Genomic DNA, 17,682 nt, shown 5'->3' on the forward strand with positions numbered 1-17,682 from the left:
TTAATTCTCACATTTCAAGCACATGATCAGAAGCTAATAAATTATACCAACAATTCTCTTGAATAAGGTATATTTTTTTTTCCCCAAGAGTGTTAGCTATCAGACCTGTCAGCTCTGTCTCATACACAGCGAGTAAATTGGCCTAGAATAGAGGCTGTATGTGATTTCTGTTGTGATGAAATCATCAGTTACCTCTAAAATATTCATTTCACTATTACCTCAATGAGTAGCCAGTCTGCTTGCTCTTCAGCTCCTTATAGTTGAAGGAGGAGTGCACATCCAGCTCAGACATTCTGACTTGGCAAATTTTGGTGTAACACTGTCAAGCAGAATTATATCACATTGATACACTGAAGATTTGTAATGAGGTTTGCACCCCTCAGTGTTGCTGCACTGCCAGGCTAACGGAAAAAATGAAAGCCAAGCTGCTGCTGCTGGACAAAATGGCTAAAATCCCTGACCTTTATTCATATAGAGCTTTGCCTCAGGCTGGACTTTGGCCTTGTGCTCAAACTAACTAGTCTCCAGGAATCATTCTGCTCTACTGCCCAGTCAGTTTTGGGTTTCTGAGTGATTAAAAAAATTATCATATGACACAAGCTGCAAAGTAATAGAAATTGGCCATCCATTAAGTAGGGTATTGAAGAGATATCTGCAATAGTTTGTTGGAGGAGTTTTCTGAGGTCTTTTTGGAAAACGAGATAGATATGCCCTGAATCTGAACAAGCAAGCCACCAGAACAGTAACAAACAGAAAATCACTTAGCGAATACAAGAGCTATTTCCTTTCCACTGGTTATAGAAAACATGGTTTATTTGAGAGTATGGAGCTTTGTTTATTCAAAGTATCTGTGTCACAATCTGTAGAACCATACATTTTGAATGTTGTGATTCAGAGAGTTTTAATACGAAATGTGAGCACTGAACATTTACTTACATTATTCTAGTGAGACAATCTACCATTCAGTCATTGACAAGTTGCCTCATGGTCACTGGGTTGAGTTCAGCATGGATTTGCCATGGCACAAGCCAATGGCCATCTCACCTCTCACAGGCCACAGTGTGCCATACTCTGGATGTGGAAATATGGAAACACCTGTCAAGCAGAGCTCAAGGCAAGGATTTCAATTTCTAGATGAATTCCTCTCTAACACTCCTGTCTCTAAGCAGCCTCTGAAATTGTTTTACCTTTTTATTTCGGTTCCCAAGTACTTATTTCTTGTTGGCTTCAGCAAAAGTAAGTTCTTATCGTCTTTGAAGTATAAGGAACTTGTTAAAATGGAAACCTTTACCTCATTTCAGAAGCAAGACAGTTTCAATCATTATTTCTGCTTTTACTATCCTTTGAAATTCAAATGTGAAGCAAAAACCCTGCAGCATTAAGAGTAATACTGAACAATGCTGGCTCAGTTATATCCATTCATTTATGCTTGCAAATGTGAGAGTTAATTTAGGAAACAGTTACTGCATAAGGAAGAATACCTTTTAGATATATATGGACACCAGGGTATATGGAATAAATGCTTCTAAAAGGGTTAAGTCTAAATGACCCTGGATGAGAGCAGGAAACAACTACAAATGCTGAAAACAGCATTAGAGAGAAAGAGGGATATTTCAGAAAGACAGGAAAGTGAATGGAAGTAACAGTCATGTATAAAGTAAAAGCTGTAGGAGAGAGGAGGTACATTTTGATATTTTACTAACCCAGAGCAGAAAGAGTGCAAGAACTGCAAAGGAGAAGGAATGTGTGAATGCTTGAAAAGATGACAGTGAGATCTTCGAAATTAGGTGATGGCAGGAATATAAGGGGTTTTGAGCCACCACACAGGAGAAAAATTTAAAAGTAGCAACTAGATTTGAATGTAAGAGCTAATTATGAGCTCTCCATTTTAACAATAGAAATACTCTTACTAAAAATTGTATTTGATGGATGTTTCATGTATAAAATGGCTGAAAAATATTATTTATTTTAAAATCAGCTGATAGACAGTGGCCCGTGTTATTAGCTAGTATAGTACTCCTATAGGTATTTTTCACAGGTAGTATCAGTTGGCTTAATATGCAAAAAGTACATGTTCCTTTGTTTCAACTTTACTGTTTAGTAATATGACAAAATGCCATTGATTGCCTTGTAGTTGCTGAATCATCTCCAGTTCAGGTTGGTACTTGAACAAGCTGGTAGCTATTTAGTGATTTGGATAAAATAATGTTCATGTCCATTAAGGCTCCAGTAAGTCCATGTGTCCTTTTCATAAGCTGTCATTTACTTCTTAAATTAGTTTTATTCATTAAACTAGTTTTGAGAAATTCTGATGGAATTGAGGGGAAATGGCTCTTACGATGTCATTCAGTGAAATTATTTTAGTCTCATAGTTTGCAAATCTGGCATCATTCATAAAAGCTACAATCACATGGGAAGCAGATCTTGTATCAGAATTTCTGTATAGTTTGGATTACAACATAGGTCTTTGCCTATGGTTTTAGCCTTAACAGGTGCCATTTGGAATGATTCATGTGGTGTGGTGAGTCATAAATCTTGTTAGTTCCTACTGTAAAAGGCAGTGTGTGCAAGACACCTCTTCAAGAACATAATTTTTTTTTCTGCTCCAAATGTGACTTGATATCTCTTTATTTTGGCTTAGCTGCCTCCTTAAAGTTCCTGGCAGAAGAAGGCACGATACAGCTTATACCCTCACAGTGATTCTTGTTTTCCAGAGAGAGAAGTGTTTGCCTCTAGAATGTCCAGATCCTCAGAGCATAAAGGCCAGCTTACCAGAGACAAAAATTATAACTCTAAGATAGCCAGACAAGGAGAATTGAAAAGGTCACTGAAATTGCTGGCCCATAAAAACGGAGAAGGAGGGTGCTGGGCATGGAAAACAGCAGATGGGACATGATCCTATGTTTTCAGCAGAGTTCAGGATGAGAAAACCACTGTGCTTCTCTGTGCAGCTCTTACTAAACAGTAGAAAGTGTAGGGTCAGAACAGATAAGAATTGGGAAAAGTGAGAGAAAAGCAATATATCTAGCCTGAAAATACAGCAGAAGCTGAGCTGCAGAGTGAAGACTCCTCGATGCATTTCTTCTTTCTTTCTTCCTATTTGTAACCCTTTTTTTTTTCAGTAGCAAGGCAAAGACTGTCCCGAATCAACATTTCCCCTGCAGGATGCCACCCCCACAGCCACATCCCAGAGTTGTCCATGGTGCTGAGCCCGCTTTCCTTCCCCTGCTCTTCCAGAGCACCTAGCACAGCCTTGGCCTCAGGCTGGATGTGTGGCCTTGCAAAAAGCTGCTGAAACTGTACTTTGGAAACGTGTCCTGGTTCCTTAGAACTGTGCTTTTTGGTGGACTCTTATCTGTTGTCAAGAGCTGTGGGGGCCGTTCTGTAGAATGGTTATTCTGCTTGCTTGTGAGGAATGTTTTCCTCACACATGTTCACAGCAGATTATCCCTAATGGGTTTTTTTCCCAATGTTCCTTGTTTTACATTCCCAGTGACTAAACAGGAGTGCTGGAGAACATCTTTCCTCTCATCTCTTGATAAGGTGCTTGAGAATACTTAATTTGATGTGCAGAATTAAGGCAGATAAATAGGGTTCTTTGTATCTTCTCTTAGTGCAAACAATGGGAATTCTGGCTGTAAACAGTTGTCATTATTCAGGCTTCTGTTTGCTTTCTCAGCCGCCAAAAGCTCTTATTTTATAATTTCAACAAATAGAATAATTTAGACAGAACTTGAAAACTCTTCTCTATTGTTTGTTCCCCGGAAAAAGAATGCTTTCCTTCACCTTATAATTTATTGTATAAAAGTCTGTTCTATGGCAGTGACAACTTAAAGAAGAAATGAAAAGCAACAGTTTATGTTTCCTCACTAGGGAAAGGATATGTTTTCCCTTTCCAATCCAACAAGGTGTTCCAAGTATTCATTTAACCACAGTACAAACACAAAATAAGGTGACCTAAAGAAAGAAATGGCTTAATAAACCAGATTATTCTTCTACCTTCTGTTTGAGTGACCTACATACAAATCATGTTCACTTTCTAGAAACCAACCAGACTGCAACAAGTGTGTTCAGAATATAATCAAATTTCTGCTAATATGGGCCACTCAAATACTTTACTCTTCCTACTTCCATAACTCTAAAAATTTTAGAAGACTTCAATCTATGCCAAAAGTAAATCTGATCTTTCAGTTCAATTATGATTCAGTATTAAATGAAGTATATCATGCTCTGTTTTGAGTCAACAAATGCAAGGCCCAGTAATTACTGTGAGTTACTGTTGCATCTTTTTCTCCATCTCATTTTAGTTTTGACCGTAGTTTTCAGCTCTGATTTTCTATTGCAGCACTCCTCTTTGTTTGTAAGCTTTGGAACTGCTTTTTGCCAGTTTGAAACATGCAGAAGAGACAGACTTCAGTATAAGCTGCAGGCTCTTCTTATTTCCATTATGTCAAATTCATTTTGAAGTTAGGCATCAGAAATTGTGCAGTCAAGTTCATTCCGGGCCAGGACATCAGGGCTGTGCAGTCAAGCTCAGAACAGCTACTTTGCTTATTGTATAATACATTCTAAAGGAAGCAAACCCATTTATTAGAGGGAAAAGAAAAAAACAAAAACAAACAACCAAAAACCTTTGATGTTTATTAAACCTTCCTGCACACATTTGCTACTTTTTCTGATTGTTGAAAATTTTCTTTTACTGATTATTCTTCACATAAATTATGTTAAAGTAATTAAAAGCAGTAATTCTAATCAGATTTAACAATTTGCAGTGAAATCATGTCAGGGAAAAATGTCAATGCACACAATTATTATGAGACATTAAATTAAGATATTGTTTTGAAGGAAGAGGCAAGATAGAGTATTATTTATTTTATTCTCTCCAAATTCTTGCTCATTTTGGTCTGGCGGTAAAAATTTGATTAAAGTATATAAACTAATGGTGCTTTCATCAAGGTTTAATGTTGCTATGTGAATATGCTGGTTTTCAACTAGAAGGTTTGGGAGTTGATTATATTTGCTTTTAAATAGGGGGAAATGATACCCAGAAATCAAGTTAGCATCTACTTTTCTTGTTCTTTGCAAAGTCAGACTCAATTTTAAGTAATTTCTAAATGTAATACCAATTATCCTACAGTGAGAGTCTGTCACTGTTGGTGAATAAAATAACATGCAAACAGAACTCTCCCTCTCTATTTGGCAACAGTTATTTGATTTTATATTTTTCTGCAGCTGTATGTGTTCAAGAGGGAGATCACTGTTTTGGAAACCTAATGTAGTCAGGTCATTTACCTGTTCAACATTGTTTAATCTGGTTTGCCTAGCTTGATTATGATCTAGATAAAAATTGCAGGAGATAGAATTTATGTGTTACTTTCTCTCTGACATTTCTTTTCCTTGCTCTTTTGATTTCAACCACTCAGGCCTCTAAGTCTTCCTCAAATGTCTATCCCCAGCTATATCCTAACAGAAAAGCGAAATGAATTTCAGGGAAATTCATTTACTACAATGTGTTGTGTTTATACCTTAGGCAATCATTTCTTCTAGTACAAGGGTGCAAAGGGCAAAAAGTAGTCCACTGGCATTTCAGTAGCTTCTTCTTTTTCTGTACAGAAATGAAAAATATTTGTATAACAACTTCAGTGAAATTCCTGTCTTACATTAACAGCCTTTATGTGTTATTAGGATTGTATTTATTAGCTCACTTATTTCTCAGAGGAGAAGGAGAATAAGCATTTGATTCCTTTATTCTTTCATGCATTCTCTCCTTTTATCTATAGAGAGATTATTGGGATTTATTAATGATGTTTAAATCTTCTGTATTATTAACGACTTTACAAACCACTACAATGTTTTCCTATATAACTTAAGAAAGGCTTGTGTCCTCTCTTGGTCTTTGAGCTTAAGCCTGAACAAAATTAATTTCTTTTTTTCCCTTGGGACCTTCTAATGCTGACCAGGTGACATAATCCATATCCATCTCCCCAGCTCAGGAGCTCAGTAATTCAAGAGTGTTCCTTTAAGCTTGTCTTCAGAACATCCTATGCTTTTGTGGGACTCTCTCAAGGACTCCAGTTATGAAAGGGAAAAGCAGACAGATAAAAACTAAGCTCTCTCATAAAGGAAAGGTTACTTGGCTTCAAAGTTGTCTTCTTCAGACACAGAATCAAGGCTGATGTTTCCTTTATGTCATGATACAGTTTATGTCACCGTTCTTAAATTTAGGAATTCTGCTCACACTTCAGAAAACTGTGACTATAGTGCTCAGTTATTGAATAATTGTACCACAGTGATGGTACATCTGTGCTCAGTGCAATGCAGCATCAAGTGTAATAACACCATCACTGAGAAAAAGTAGGGAACAGCACCTCTTTTTCTATAGCAGTACCCTGATTTGTGTTCCTTACAGGAAACTGCTATTCTCGACAGGAGTTGAAAAGTCCTAGTTGACATAATCTTCCTCTTTAGGTGTTTTCACTGTTGTAGATTAAAATATGGAAGATTTTTACGGCAGTGAAAGTTCTGCTTCTCTCCTTTTGTTCTTTTAGAATGCACTTAATTATTGCTCTCTGGGGTCATATATTCCTAGACTGAATTTCAGTGAGTGCTTCCCAGAGGTTTTAGTGCACAGCTTTAATGAAAGCTTTTGAACCTTTGGCTCAGTTTTTTGAAAGCTTCTACCAGCCATTAGAACACCCCAGGGAGGTGGGACAACTGAGGACTCCTGTGTTAAATTATGAAGTTTATTATGTTGTATTTTCCCCATGCTCATAATTTTTGTGTACAGTCAACAGTTCCAAAGCATCATGTAGTCTTCTGGATTAGAAGCTGTGATATCTCCTGGGCTTTATATAATTTCTATCACAAATTAGTTTTTCTAAGAGTAGTAGTCTGTATGTTGTGTGCATACTAGTAAGGACTGGATTTTGTCATGCAAATAAGGAAGAAATTTTTTATGACAGTGGTGAGATACTGACAAAGGTTATCCAGAGAGGTGATGGGTGCTCCATACCTGGAAACATTCAAGGTCATGATGGGCAGGACTCTGAGCCACATGGTCTAGTTGAAGACGTCCCTGTTCATTGCAGAGGTGTTTTAAAGTTCCCTTCTAGCCCAAACTATTCTATGACTATGTGAGTCTATGGTAAATAATAACTGTTTTCTCAAAACACCATATTCTCTAAAATTTGATGAAAGACAGCAAGTTAAGATGGGCCAGTTTCTAAACATTACTGACCCAAATAAATGTATTCATAACAAACTTAACAGATAATAATAGCTGTTATTTAAAAAGTTCTATGGAATCAAATTTATTTTTGTAATCATTTAAAAGTTGTTAAAATTTAAATTTTAAAAACCCTTCTTTTCAATATGTGCTTAGCCGTCTTGCAGTCGTACTTGGTAAACATAAAAACAAATATTTGCTATAGCTCAGAATTTGGGTCTCGTGTTTTGGCATGTTTTCTTCATATGGTGTGGTTCTCTTTCCTCTCTCTGCCCTTTATTTCTATTATTTTTCTTTTCTTCAGTATTCAGAATTGGATTTCTGTCTTGCTGAGTTACATGTCAAAAGCTTCCTGTTCTTCACTAAAATATTATCAAATGGAAACCCATAGAAGTGAGAAGAAAGACAGATAAATACATAAATAAACACTTACATACAAACATAAATACATAAATAAAAGAAATCTCACATATTTCAGTACAACCAGACAGTAATGCTCCCACTGGAAAGCAGAATTCAAGTTACTGGAGCAGTTAATAAATCTGTATGTGAATTCTGTCTCTTCCTTGGGATACTGCTTACAAAACATGTATCACAAATACAAATCCAAAGAGTTCTGAAACTGCCCCTGAGTTTTAGGCGTGTATTTCCTACTTTGTTCTACTCTATTCCTCTTCCATTTCTTGTGCAGCCAAAAATGATTAAGAAAAGGAAACCATATGGAAAGATGTGTGGATGTAGAACAGCCAGAGTTCAGGAAGCTGTGTCTGATAGCAACTCCATTGCTGTCATGTGCAAGATACAGGATATTTCCAGGCAATAGTCAGAGGGGTTGCATGAACAGAAAACAGCAGATGGGTTTTTGCTCTAAAAGTTCTGCAGCCAGCAGCTTTTGTTAGACACAATGTATGTATCTCTGGTTTTCCTGATGCTACTGACTGGGCCTGCAGAGTTTGACTGAAGGAGCAGCTTTCTTGCTTGCAGTATTCTTTAATGACCTTCAAGCATCACATAAAATTTATCTTTTGAACCTAATATATTTAAGTGATATTGCTTGATGGAGAGATAACCAGAAATGTAAACTCAGTAGAGTGGGAAACACCCAAAAATAGCAGTCAGAGAATCTGCATGGATAAGCGCAGTCAAACTATGGGATGAATGGTACTGGTGCGTATCCTCTCAGCCGGTCATAAGAAGTTTCAGCCTTTTTGATTTTGTACTTTTCTTCTACATCTGGGCATCCATCTGACTTTACATCCATCAGATATTTGCAGTAGATCCCCACTTCTGTCTGCCTGTCTCGTGTCAAACTACTCATAGCTGCTGTTGTCTTCGTTCCCCGCGCAGGTGAACGGCATCGATCTCCGAGGGGCGACCCATGAGCAGGCTGCGGCTGCGCTCAAGGGAGCGGGGCAGACAGTAACCATCATAGCACAATACCAGCCGGAGGGTAAGTGGAATGACCACCTGCAAGGCACATGGCAACAGAGGAGCGCTCTGGGGCCACTCATTTAACGGGATGAGGCTGTTGTAGGTAGCAACAGCTGTCGTCGTTGTTATTGTCATTATCGTCATGGATTCCCAGCTATCGTCAGCCGTCATCTGGAATGAAAATTAAAGTGACGATTCTGTCCCAAGGAAATGGCTGTATTTTTGTCACAGGCTTGGCTTTTAGAAGTGTTTTACGCAACTGTGAGAGCGCTCCTTAACTGTACATATAATAACACAGTAATCAACGCTTAGTTAATCATTTTGTTCTCATTAGTGCTCATTTTATGTTCTTTTCTAGTCTCTTCCTGGAAATAGGTAGTGCAAAAGACAGGTTAAGGGAGAACAGAAATGCCAGGAAGATCTGACATTGCTTCAAACAATCAGATTGGAATTAGACAAGGATAAATGCTTCCTGCAGAATGTGTAGAGCTTCCTGTTATTACTTTTGGATGACAGCGTCCTTGTACCTTCAGGGCAATTAGGCCTGGATAACAGCTACTTATTAGAGAAAATGACAGCTTGCTAAATAAACGGATCAGCAGGAAATTCAGCAAAATGTTAGACATTTAAGGTAGGATGCATGTCATTTAATTTTGCTGTCTAATATTTATCTTACTAGAGGTTAAGCTAGTTTCAGTGGGCAGAAGTAGGCACTGATTGGAGTCCAGAATTAAAGGGCAGAACTCTTTGTTGTCCATGGGCAGTGATCCAAATGAATATGAGGTTCTCAAGGAATTTGTGAGAGGAATTCCTTCTGATTGGAACTCAAGGTGGTTTTCCTCTTCAGTAGTTGTTACTTTAAAGTCTTTGCCAGATTAATACAGCAAGTACAAGTGTCTGTGAAGACTTGTTGGCACCATGATACCATTTTTCAGGAAGCAGTTCTAGCTCAATTCTCAGGTTGATTCTGCCTGATTGTGCCCAGCCTGGGAGATATGTAGGTCTCATAGGTGAAATAGCAGCTCTAATAACATGCTCAGTCAGTCAAGTTTTTTTAAGGAAGATGAGTTAGTACTTCCAGAATTTATCCAATATGATACTTTCTTTCATTTCTTTGGATCTTGATGATAGTGCTCAAGGAGAAAAAGAGCTTCTGTTTTAGAGAAACATACAATTGTGCTTCAAATCTGGGAACAAGCACCAATTTGTTAGTTTATCTGTACTTGAGTCACCAGACAAAATAAACTAGGCCATAGTAAGAAATGGGCAGATGAGAGCAAATGAAATTCAAAGTATCTATCTTCAGTTAAATAAATGGAACATATTAATATAAAAATGCATGAGTAATAATCAGGGTTATTTCAAAGAAGTATTGAAAAGCAATTCCAATAGAGATAGAGATTTGTGCTGGGCTCTGAATGAAACCATGTTCCTATTAGTTCCAGCAATGTTGTTTGCTGTCTGGTGATTTTACACTGCAATTATCACCCTGGTGTCTGGGTACTTGTAGCAATCACTAGCATGTCACAGTTGTTCCGTGCCATTGTTAATACACAAAAAAATGCATCATTTGACAGCTTTCTCCTATTAGAATTGAACTTTTAGTTGACATACTTGTACCCTACATTTTAGCAGCTCGGTCCTGTGTCAAATCCAGTTCTGGTGAACATACAACTCAAATGATGCTGATGAAATCCATTAGGTATTATACTGGATGTTTATTCCATTTTTCCCATGTCGTTGCTCCATTCACCAAAACCCCTGTTGAGGGCAGACTAGTCCCAACTGCATCACTTCTCAGTGAAGCAAAGCCAGTTCTCTGTTTCAGCCAAATAGCTCAAAACACACCACAGAGAGTGAAGCTTGTGAAGAACAGGGTCTAAATTTTTTCTTTTTATAGTAAATGATTGAATCTTTGAAGGTAGTGAGGGTAGTCTGTATTGTCCAGCATGTGTTATGTTACAGCTGAAATATTGCATTTTAATCTGAGATTCTAGTTAATGCAAACTGCATAGATCAGATTTAAAATGAAAAAAAAAAATCCTGAGAAATCCCTAACAGCAAAGAAATATGAAAAATATTTTAAAGAGTTAAGTATCCTTCACAGGGAATTATTTAAAGATGTATAGGTTACACAGAAAGACAAACACACTCTATATAAGACTAAATGCTTACTTTATTTTAAATTTATTGCATAACTCTTTTTGTCCTGTATTTGAAATTTATACCTGAATTCTATTTACTATACCTTATCTTGTTGCATATATTGGAACATAGTCATAAAATAGTCTTAAAACTGTACAGCTGTGCTTCCCTCAGGGGCTTCTCACTTTTAAATGCTTCCAAATCTAATAAAGTACATAAGCTAAGTTGGCCAGTAGCTTGCTTTTTCCATTTTCACACTGAAAGTTCTGAGTTGTTACTACCACCTCAGGTTTTTCTGGGGAGATCCAAGAATAGCCACTACAAATGTTAACCAGTACATTTTTTTTAATGTCTTCCAGATTATTAAACCATTAGATGTCATTGCAAAAAAAAAAAAAAACCAATGAACCCTTTAGCTATTGAATGATGATCATAGAAGTACCAGTCAATACTCTAAGTAAGCTGATGATTAAGAATTCAAATTGTGTGTAGAAAAAGCTTACTTTTAGGCATTAAAGGAAAGCTTCCAGTATGCTTTTCTTGGTATTTTCTAAAAACAATAAATAATATGCTATGCTGTGGGAAGAAAATTGGATGAATATTATAGAAACAGCTTTCAAAGTTGAAATGTCCCTTTCCTTGTTTCAAAGAGAATCCCATTTGAAATTCCTTTGCATTTATTTGTAGAGACTTTGCAACAAATCTCATAAGAATGGTAACTCCTATAAAAAAAATAACCCTAGCGCTTGCCATCAATTTGAATAGCTTTTCCCATCAATATTGTGGTGCTTTTTTTATCATCCTGTTTGGAATGCACAAGTGCAGAGATGAGCTTAGACAAAACAGAATAGTATCACAACATTTTTTTGAATGCTGTCGGATCTGTGGTTGGTGATGGTGCTCATCTGAACCACTCTGCTCATCCCTCAGATGAAAGTTGTCTTGGTGAAAATGCTTAGAAGAGCACAGATACTGTGAATAAAGGGAGAATAGAAGAAACAAACAGTGATTTCATGCAAAGTTGTTTAATGGAAATAAAAGGGATAGTACAAATGGAGAACCAATTCCTCAGTTCTTCTGCTCTTCAATCCCTTTTTTCCTCATTTACACTCACCACCTTTATTTCCCTCTTCTCTCTGAGAAACAGACAAGGGAAAGTATTATGAAAATACAAACAGAAATGTAAATTCTGTGAACAAAATTATGGATAAATTATGAAGAGCAAGAGACAAACAAATCACAGAAATTTTAAAAATCAGAGCTCAGCAACAGAAGTGCATATTTAGGAACAGCCCATAACTCTGGGCTTTTTGAGTGATTCCTTACTTTTATTTTAAAAACTGAAAATAACTTGTGTACTGTATGTTAAGTACACATGTATTTTGTAAATGGAGTGCAATTAATGTTAAGCATCATGATCTCTTAATAGTCATTGTGGATGCAGTTCGTATGGAAGTTTGTTGATGTATTCATTCTACACTAATTAGTCCATGCAGGCTTCAGAAAGACAACCTTTATATTCTTGTGAAACTCACAGCTTCTGCGGGTGATTGGTAGGAAATCAAAGATAATTTAAGGACCAAAAGCTACTTAGAACAAAATTAGAAGACGAACCAATATTTATATTTAGTTTTGCACTCCAATTTTTAATAATCAGAAGAATTTCAACTTTCCCCGCAGCTTAACAACTCTCAGATCTCTTTTAAGATATTGCACAAATATGAAGTAAATGCAAAATAAAAACCTGAGCCTGTAAAATAATCTTAGGATGGAACAGTGTGTCTCTATTAAACAATTAAGTAGAAATTAAAACGAAAATATACCGCACATAGAAACACATTTTATACTTTCAGGTTTTTCTTCAGGACATTTTGCTGTTTAATGGCAAAAGTTGCAAGTACAGCCCAGTATGGAAGGAGTTAAGAAAAAAAAATTAATATAAGTTTAAAATATGTTTTTAAAGAAAAGAGAGCTTTGGTTGAAATAGTGACAATTTGTCCTGAAAGACACAGCTTGGGAGTGAAGACACACAGAGTACTTGTCTCCTAATAAAGCTGTTAAAAAGCTTTATTGAACATTTTAGTCTCAAAAAGCTCATGTTCCTTTCCCCCACAGCAGTGTGAAAAGGTGAAGTATTGCCTTAAGATTTTTGCAAAATATTCTGTGTCAGTGGTCTGCAAGCTGAGCTGTGCTGCATTGCAGTACCTCTGCAGCTATTGCCTCACAACAATCCCTGGAAAAGTGTTAAACCAATTGGAAGTTTCATGTACTTTCAATCTTTCCAGTAAGCCAATTAACCAGCTCCCTTAACAGCTTGCATGCAGGGAAAACATTCATTGATTACAGTTTGATTAGAGCAGCTGACACTGAAGAGGTTAAAAAGTTATTATAGGCAAAGAATTTGTGCTTTATCTGTTTCTGAATGTGCTGCTGCTCGGTGCCTGTTGTGAGGTGAGTAGATACAGGAGGAGTGTGAGAGGGAGAGACACTGTGAGAGGCAGTGTCTGTCTTTGCAGGCAATAGCTAAGAGAATTCCTGAAGAACTGCACCTAAGCAGCTCCTGGAAACTCTAATGCTAAATTTACTTTTTCACTCTTTTGCTCCTAATTCTGGGAGGTTCCATAGTACATTAGAATAGACCTGACTTTTATAAGCAGCCCTATGTTTTATGAAATAATACCCCTTGTCTTACACATTTGCTTGAGCTGCAGATGCTGAGATTCACTTTTTTGAAAATATCAGATGAAAAAATCCAGGAGTCATTTCTGAAGGTCTCTGAAGTGATGGATATTTTTTAGCACTTACCCCTTTTTTTATTCCCTGTTTCTGCCTCAGAGTAAAAACACTTGTCTACCCTTTTGGTACAGTACTCACATAGATTCCTGATTCAGACATTTAACCTTTCCAGCTGCTGTGGGAATTAGGTAGATAAAAATATGAAAGAAAAAGGAAATAATTGTATTTATTCGTCTTTGTCTAGGTTACTTCTATACTTTGAAATGTGACTAGGCATATTAAAGCTCCCTTTGCCCAGCTGTTAAAAAGGAATGTAGCTTAATTACTTGGATAAAGTTCCATTACAGCAGTTGGCTTTCATCTGGAAGCCGCTGTATCCAATTGCCAAAGAATGCAAGATATTAGGGTTACATTTCATGCATGTGCATTAAAGGACAGAACATAATCTTGGAATGGCCAAGCTGGATCTGACCAAGGCCCATTTGCTGAGTATCCAGTTTCCAACAGTGGCCAGCAGATTTGAGAGAGGAGAATGACCAGGACAAGCACATAGTGATACTTGCCCTGAATACTGTCCTACTCACCAGTATTCCTCTCCTTGTCCTCAGGCAGAAAATACTACCACTTTGAAGATGAATAAAAACGAAAAAAAAGTTTAGAGGTGTATTTCATAAAGATGTCCTGCTGAAGTTCAGTGAGTGAATTTTGTTGAGAAGCTTGGTCCATTTTTTTAAGTGAGGAAAATTGAGAAAGAATGAGAAATATAAATTACAAAACTCAGCATTATGATAGTATATTTTTCCCCTTGTATTTGGGTCTTTTTTTTACTTGACACCGCAAGAGAAGAAGCATTGTTCCAAAACTAGAGGAACTTTATTTTAAATCTCAATTTATTGATAATTGTTGATAGTGCACCAGAGTTCTCCTATGCAGGAGACTCTTTCAAATAGCAATATTAAAGGCTGCCTTTTTCCCCATCTTTATACAGTGGCATCTCTAACTCTACTCTTTTCTTACTTACCCATAGAGGTTTTTTTACTATGTTGAAGAATAGTAAATAATTTTCTCTAGCTGATTAAATGGCAGGCCTGTGCCTCCCTTGTCCTTGAAGTGCCCTTTGAAGAGAGGTTAACCAGGTCATAGAACAATTTCAGTTGGAAGGGACCTTTAAAGGCCATCTCTTTCCAAATCTCCACCCATGATCAGGGATCTTCATGATGTTCAACTCGATCAGTTGCTCAGAGCCCCATCCAGTCTGGCCTTGAATATTTCCAGGGATGGCATGACAGATGATGCTGTCAAAACTAGTTCTCCCTTCTTGTGGTTTTAACATGTTTTGCTTCAACAAAAGTGCCTGAGTTCACTAAGCAAGAAATTGCCTCTTTGTTGCAGAGATTTCTGTGTTAGTGAAATGATTAACAGGGTTGTGTGGCTGCAAAAAAATTCGTGTAGTGCACCAAATGGTATTTATTGTTCAAAACTAATCCTTGAGTGCTCCAGGCTATGTCAGCAGTTAGTGTACAAGGTTAAACATTGAGATTGGTATTTTCTGCCGTTCTTTTGATCTAGTAAGTACCCTTTGGTACCCTTTGGACAAATGCATGAATGCCAATATAGTAACCACTTGTCTGGCTATGCAAGACCTTTGCATTAAGTTTAGCTTTTGTGTCTTTAATTGCTGTTTATTATTTAGAATATACTGCTTTTATTTTTACATTGTTGGCGAAAAGCCTTTAAGTTTATCATTTCATTGCAAGTTTCACAAAATCTTTACTTCAAGTAAAAACCCCCATAAAGCATATTTAAAATGGGAAGGGTGGTTTAAAAAAGATCTTCCTGATTAACTTTCCAATTATTTTCTCATCTCTCACAGCATTTCCTTTCTGTTTGCCTGAGCTGTCCTCACCATAGCTTCCACTCTACTGTAAATTAACTCTAGGCCCTGAGTGACTTCGTCTGTGTTCATGGCCATTGCCCCAGTACTGACAGATATTTCTGGGCCTCATCAGATGCCACAGCTGAAGAACCAGGGATTACAAATGTTCTTGTAAAGTCAAGTCTTAATAGGCTTTCCGTGAGACACAAAAGGTTACATTTTAATTCCTCTGTTAAATTTAAAGATCACTTTCCTAGTAGAGTTATATAGTGAAACCCGTACAACATTGAATATTTTATAAAATTTTTTTTTTCTTTGTCTAAAATAGTCATCACTCACTATGCATCTATGCATGAAACAAGTTATGGATATATTTTCTTAATGTTTTTCTGCAGATTCACTTGTGTTTAATGTAGTCATCCTTTTCTGCTAGAGTGTATTTGCTGTTTCCTTACAGACTCCTGAGCTTTCTCAATTCCCATTTTCATGAATGTTTCATTTTAAGTACTTAGTTTTTCATTCAGCCATATTTAACTCTTGTTTCTATCAACAGGCTTTAAATTTCCTTGAGTAGTACATTCTTCATTGAAGAATACACAGTTGTCAATGTAGTGCAGGGAAAGTATGATTTCCTTTTAAAACCCATATTTTCTTCTTTTCATTTTAAACGTGAAAACATGAAGTTAGGTGGTTGGGAGTTTTTTCCAGTAGTCTTTTAAGCTACATTAGTAGTAGTCTTCTGTGCTTAGTCATATTTATTGTGAGAAATGGACACATGGAAAAAGTGTATCTGCTTATTCCTCATGCTGAAGATTATTAATTATTTTCCTTTGATAATTTATTAATTTAAGTTCAGTATTTTCTACTTTTTGCTGTTTTGTTAAGGTGGTCATGAGTAAGTGGTTGAGAATGCAAATAAAGAGTTGGTTTTCTTTTTGCAACAGGACTAGCATTTGCAGCTGCTCATTTAACTGATAAGTATGGGCTACAGATTGTTCCAAATTTTCTTCCCTGTTTTAGAGTTCACTGAAACTCTGGTTTTGCCCTTACCTGACAGCTTTTTCAGAAAACAAGACCTTCTTTCAGTGGCGAGGACATGTATGGATATGTCCTGGCCTTTTAGAAGGGGATGTGCTGCTGAGTGAGCAGAGGGGTGCTCAAGGATAATTCACTATAGAACCAGAATAAGGTTGACATTATTTCTGAACCCATGCCAGTGTTTCTTTTCTCAATCTCTTTCTTCTTTGAATTTTTTATTGTGATTTTAATCTGGAAAAAAATGGATTTCATGCCAAACATGTTTTGTGTTTACTTTCAATTTTTGCTTTTTAAGCAATAAGTCTTACCAACATTTTTTCTATTTTAATTCTTTCACAGTGACATCCTTTCATATATCATATGACACGAGAAGCTCCTATCTATTGCTATCTATTTACTTTAAAATGTGTTCTCTTTTCCTTCTTATTGATGTTTGCACTGTGCAAAGACATGGATTGTTTCCCTGTTGTTTTGCTTTTTAGTTAACCTTCAATGTCAGATTTTTTTTCCTTTTTTTCTTACAGTTAATATAAGTCTGTCCTATCCTATTGCCACTGCCTCTCCCAGTCTTCCTAGTAGCTAAAAAAATTCGTCTTTAGAGGCTGTTATGTAACTCATAGCTGGTGCTGGATGATTGGGCTGTTAAAGATGCTGAAGACTCTTCACAAAAATACTCTTTTATCCAGACATTTTAACACATTTTAGTATACTAGAATTCAAAAACTCACTAGAAACCTGTTTTTCTTCTGCCTTTGGGTGAATTACTTCTTGTAGAGACATGACTGAAAATACAAAGTACTTCATTAACTGGCTGACATTCCACAATGTAGTCAATATTACCAATGCTCATGTGCTTAAAATAATAATAAAATACAGGTTCAGTGCAATTTTTGTGTGTTCAGCTTATGTCCCTAGAAAATATGAATACTAAAATCTAACCTTTTCTTGCAGTAATATATGTAAAAATATTGAGCAAGTATTTCAGTTTGAAATTAAAAGTACATTCTCCTGGTGTTTCCTGCAGAGCTTCTCTTGAATCTGTTGAAAATTAAAAAAATTAAGTAGTTTTGCTTTTGAATCTATCCTGCAAGTTCAGGGTGCATTTGTGTCAGTGTTTAGTTAGGAGGAGACAAGTCGGGGAGTTTCTGGTGTCACTTTTTCTGCTTGCAAAACACCAGCAAGAGAGAAAGAGGTGAGGCACTGGCACAGGTTACCCAGAGACTTTTAGGAT

At 36.7% G+C, this 17,682-nt stretch overlaps 1 protein-coding gene across 32 annotated transcripts in view; it reads left to right on the plus strand.

Moving 5' to 3' along the window:
- Positions 1-17,682, plus strand: part of DLG2 (discs large MAGUK scaffold protein 2) — a 982,239-nt gene that overhangs the window by 776,058 nt on the left and 188,499 nt on the right. For all 32 annotated transcript variants that reach the window (XM_088159292.1, XM_088159294.1, XM_088159295.1 and 29 more), the window contains one exon: positions 8,573-8,675. In XM_088159292.1, the coding sequence (XP_088015418.1) occupies positions 8,573-8,675 (103 nt within the window). The remainder of the gene's footprint in view (positions 1-8,572; positions 8,676-17,682) is intronic.

The sequence above is a fragment of the Sturnus vulgaris genome, chromosome 2 (assembly GCF_052056855.1).
Source record: "Sturnus vulgaris isolate bStuVul1 chromosome 2, bStuVul1.hap1, whole genome shotgun sequence".
Taxonomy (NCBI): Eukaryota; Metazoa; Chordata; class Aves; order Passeriformes; family Sturnidae; genus Sturnus; species Sturnus vulgaris.